Here is a 5,167-nt window from a genome sequence, read left to right as displayed (position 1 = left end):
AACTAGTGATGTGTTGTATGGTGACTAACATAACATAAGAAAATTAAAAAACAAATACTGAGAAAAAAAACATTTATGTATAACATTTAACCATGTTGTTAAACTATATCCTCTATAATTACACATCTGAGAACTAAATAATGGTGATTAACGGCATATGGGCATAGATGACCATGGTATTCTCATGAAACTCCAGGAAGAAACCGGGATTCCTTATACAGAGTAATGATTGCAAACTCTTCTGGTGTAGACACAGTTTGAAAATATGTGTTGATGAAGTAGGATGACAAGAATGGATTGTTCAGGTCTGGATTTCATCTCAATTCCAGCTATCTCAGAGGCCAAGGGAATGAATTTTGTCATTGTACTGCACACTAGTTGGGATACTGCCATAGACACAGAGCTGGTAAGTATGCAGCAAATTCTCTCAGGGAATGACTTGTGAAAGCAGAAGATGGAGAAGATACTGTGACAGGCAGAGAAATAATTCTATATTTCAATGAAACAGGACACAAAAAAGCCTTTATAGTGGCATTAACCAGAACAGCCAAGTTTGCATAATGGCCAAAAAACTGGAAACTAAAAATTAGTGCGTGCACTGATAACTAGTGATGCTAGTTTCCTTAAGTCAAACTCATTATCTGGAGTGTACATAACTGTGAACTACTCTTGAAGAAAATTTCCAGTGAAGAGTAAGACCAATTATGATAATAGTAAAAGACATGGGTTCAGTCACAAAAAGTAGATTTTGACTGGCTTAAACCAACGTCCATGTATTGTTCATTCAATATATACATAGAAAAATACTGTCAAATATGACAGTAATGGTGCTCAATCTGTGCTGATGTCCAAGACAAAGTAAAGGGGTTCACCCTAAGAGTTGTATGATGAGAATTGGCATGGCTAAAAAGAGTGTGAATGTAATAGAAACTTATGAACGTGCTCAGGTAAACAGTTGTCTCTAAAGTCTTGTTAACTATGCTGAATTTCAAGGCTCAGAATTTAAAAGGCATCAAAAACAGCATAAGGACTTAAGCCTGAAATAGGCTGTGGATGGAATCAGAAAGCAACATAAATGTATCCATTGAAAAATATAAAAGGTGGGCTAATGAGGGGAGGAAATGAAGGCACAAAATGGAATGTTTTGAGATCACTAGGGCAAAACAGGCCTTTGATAATACCACCTGTAAAATTACACAACATTCTGAGACATGCAGCCCATGACTGCAGCATGTGATCACATAATGGTTGCTGAACTGGTGAGAGTGTTATACTTTCCACTATGAATGTATTTTTTAATGAAGACAACCTTTGCCAACTAAAATCCAAGGACTCTTCTAAATAACTGGGAGAATATAATGTAATTGAGAAAATACTGAAGTGAATACTATGTATTTGTCTTTTCTGGATTTCATTGACATGTATCTCTTCCACATCAATTTTTTAAAGATTTTATTTATTGCAGAGCACATACAAGTGGGCGGAGCGGCAAAGGGAGGAGGAGTCTGCTTCAGGACACAAGTCTGCAATGGACGCAAGGCTCGATCCCAGGACCCTGGGATCATAACCTGAGCCGAAAGCCGACGTTTAACAGCTGAACCACCCAGGCGCCCCCTTCCACTTCATTGTAATTTATGCCCTCATTTTATTCATCCTGGACTATTTCAGAAATTACTTAACTCCAAATGCTTCTTTTCCTTGGCTCCCGTTCTTTTTTAAATATATATAATTTATTTAGGATGTATGTCACCTGTTCTTGCCAAATGACAAAAAAATACAATAAATAAAATAAAGATTTTTACTCTGAACTATTTCAAAAAATAAACGTAATGAAACCATACAGATGAACGTGTAATTTTATTGTTCAAGTAAGAGAATTGCCAATATGCGGTCAATTGCCAACAAATGATAATCTTTGTTATCTTGCATAATGATAGTCCTTTGACAGATCAGTTGTAATTAGGATGATGTGCATACGATGGAGAGGGTTGACGAGTTGTCCTTGAAAGTGAGGCAGCAGAAGTATCACCTATCATTGGCATTGTGCACCATGGGTTGCCGGCCGGTTGCAGGTTAGAAAAACGAGCCTCACTGGCTGACAAATCTGCATATCTAGTTGGAAAAGTGGAAGGCTCCACCCTCATACCAAAATAACTGCTCTGTAAGGGAGATATGATACGGTACTGAGATGTAGAAGTTGTAGTTGTAACAAAGTTCACAATGTGGCCATTTGCTTGAGTGTAGCTGCTATGTGAGTGCATGTGGAAAGTGGTCAACTCGTTTAAAGTAGCATGTGGCTCCATTCCAATTTGTCCCGGTGGTCTAACCGACATTGCTGATGCAGGAGAAAAATCACTTCTCATAGGGGCCGTTGTAGTAGCAATTCTCTGGCTGGGAGAAAGCTTCCTTATTAGAGGCACATTTACGTTGGTGGAGTTTGAACATACCCTTTCTCCGCTAGTTTCAGCAACAAAACCAGAATTAGGTCTCTCCACATTATCCACTGCTCTGCAGGGTTTCTTGTTGAAACCTTGAACTAATGAAACTGTAGAAGCATTTTTAATCCCAACTCTTCTTTTCATTCTTACTAAAAGATGGGGGCAGCCTCGTTTAAAATATGGATTATGATAGTACTGTAACTGAAACCAAAGGAGAACGTTACTAAGTGACATTTCCAACTAAGATAGAAGATAACCTATAAAATCTGACTGTAGTTTCATCACAAAAAGTCATCAAATAACATATTTAGTATGTTAGTATTTTTAAGAATTTACTTACTGGAAACAAACGTTTAATTACGGTTCATGAAAATGTGTTATATATTTACAGATAACAGTGAATAGCACTTTAAGTGGCTTCAGGACCTTATTTAAATTGAAGTTCATTGGTAACGATCAAAGATACTACCAAGATTTCTTATAACCCTGAATGTTTCATGCCTAAGCTGGCCTCAATTTTTAAAAAATGTTAAAAATTTAAAAATCTGACTTTAGCCTATACACACGAACATATTTACTGCTATACAAGGTGAAATCTTATATATTCTTTATATAAGTAATAACATTTTTGCATACCTTGCTTAAAACAGAAACTTCTTTTTCCTCTGCTAGAAAGTCAGCCAGAGAAGCAGATCTTTGAAAACTCTGTCGCATTTTACTAAATCCATAAAGATTAAGCTGGCGAACTAAACTCCTCATACTTCCAGTTTCAAATATCCTGAAGGGAACCTTTCTCTCCAACACTTCTTTCTTGAAGAGTTCCTCATCAATCACTATAGAAGTTCCCTTCTCATCCCACCAAATTGACTTGAATTGATCACTTTCAACTATTTTCCAAAGTTTCCTGGGAAAGGTCAGAGAAAGAAAATCATTATCCTCATCTGGTTCAGAGACACAGAATGTGTAACGTGGTCTTTTTATCAAGGATCCTCCTGACAAGGCCTGCAAAGCATTTTCTTCAATCATAGACCTCAGGTCCACATCTCCAGTGAATGTGTGATCACACAAAGGAGCGCTAATGGAGGCTGCGGAACCAGTCGATCCAACTTTAGGAGAATCATGAATTTCTGAAGAAACATGTGCCATCTCAAATAAGTTTTCCTTCAGCTACGTTTCTCATCTGCATGGTTTTGAACACTGCAGCTTCAAATGCCGCTTTGGCTGGCCTCCGCAGATAGACTACCCAGACCGTCACAATGCTCCACCACCTGAGTAGTTGTGACATCACAAGATGCCTGTTTCCTAGCAATTAAAGCCAGACTGTTTACTTGTGAAATTCATTTCAGTTAAAATAAAGTGCTTAAAATAAAAGTTATGTAGACAGCGACCAAAAAACTAAGATGTACAAAATCTCATTTTCACAAAATTTTTTAAAGAAATAAATACATAATTATATTTAGCCCCTGATATAAAATTATTTCCTTCTTCTAAACACACTCTTACTAGGTTGGTGCCAATAACATAAAACCTGGTAAGTGAAACCTGCAAAAAAATGAGTAAAACAAAAGATTTAAAAAGCCCTGACGATTTGGAACTTAAATCTGTGTAACCTGTATATAAAGAAAGTCATTGAGACCACAAGTTAGTGGTTGCCCTGGGCCAGGTGAGAGGGGAAGGGAAAGTTCTGTTTAAAGGATTTTTTCTTAAGGTGTTGAAAATATTTAAGAATTAGGTAATATGATACAACATTACAAAGATACAATTGCCCTTGAATTTTATATTTTGAAATGGTTATTTTTACATAATGTGTATTTTGCCTCAATTTTTTTTGCCTCAATTTTTTAACAGTAGCCTGAATCTGTTGTTATTACTGACTAAAATAAAATGTAATTAAGTTTCTGAATATAAAGTTAAGTTATCTGTTTCTCTTATGTAAGTATTCTGTGTTAAATAGTATCAAATACATTTCATAGTCATATTAGTGGAATAAATATGATTTTGTTTGGTATGTCTGTAAATACCTGTTAGATAGGAAGTAAAAGATTTTAAGAGATGTCAGGAGATCTACCATGAATGAGATCCTAAAGAGTCGGAGATAAAAAAATAACAGGACAGTGTTATAAATAAAATCTATTTCTATGTGTCTCTTGGGAAAATTGCTTTTATTGCAACAGCCAATGTATTTATACAAAAAGATTATGTGGGATAATCTTTGTGCCCAACAAACAGAATGTACATTTGTAAGGCAATCTCAATTCTGAGTAAAAAGTTCCTTTTCTGTCTAGCAATAACCACGCTCCACCTAGAGTAAGAATTTCTGTAGGTTCATGGTATGATATTGTGACTCCTTTGTCTTTTTAATACGTGTAGAAGAAATTAATTATTTTTACAATTGCCGTATTTTATCATGCCTCAGAAAGAGATACCAGCATTAGGCGGATGTCTTAGTTTAATGTACTTTTTAAATCCAGAATTTTATGTATTAACAGTAAGTAATAAACATTTTCACATCAGTAAATATTTCATGAAGATAAAAGGATACTCCCTCCAGGGTGGCTTTGTTGGTTAAGCATCCAACTCTTGGTTTTAGCTCAGGTCACGACCTCAGGATCATGAAATCAAGTCTCAACTCAGGCTCCGCACCCAGCTGTGAGTCTGCTTCAGATCCTGTCCCTACCCGCCTTCCCCGCTCCACCACTTGTGCAAACTCTCTCTCTCAAATAAATAAA

General features: G+C 36.2%; 1 protein-coding gene across 1 annotated transcript; it reads right to left on the bottom strand.

The window, feature by feature from the left end:
* Window positions 1–1,847: 1,847 nt before the first annotated feature.
* On the bottom strand, window positions 1,848–3,718 carry LOC118356627 (heat shock transcription factor, Y-linked-like). Its single transcript, XM_035725925.1, has 2 exons — window positions 3,075–3,718; window positions 1,848–2,639 (listed from the first exon to the last, which is right to left on the bottom strand). Exons 1-2 carry the CDS (start codon window positions 3,582–3,584, stop codon window positions 1,950–1,952), a joined length of 1,200 nt encoding a protein of 399 aa, XP_035581818.1. The 5' UTR covers window positions 3,585–3,718; the 3' UTR covers window positions 1,848–1,949.
* Window positions 3,719–5,167: the final 1,449 nt, after the last annotated feature.

This window comes from Zalophus californianus, chromosome Y (assembly GCF_009762305.2).
Source record: "Zalophus californianus isolate mZalCal1 chromosome Y, mZalCal1.pri.v2, whole genome shotgun sequence".
Classification (NCBI taxonomy): Eukaryota; Metazoa; Chordata; class Mammalia; order Carnivora; family Otariidae; genus Zalophus; species Zalophus californianus.
Note: the sequence above shows the minus strand (reverse complement) of the source record. Positions and strands in the feature narration are given on the sequence as shown.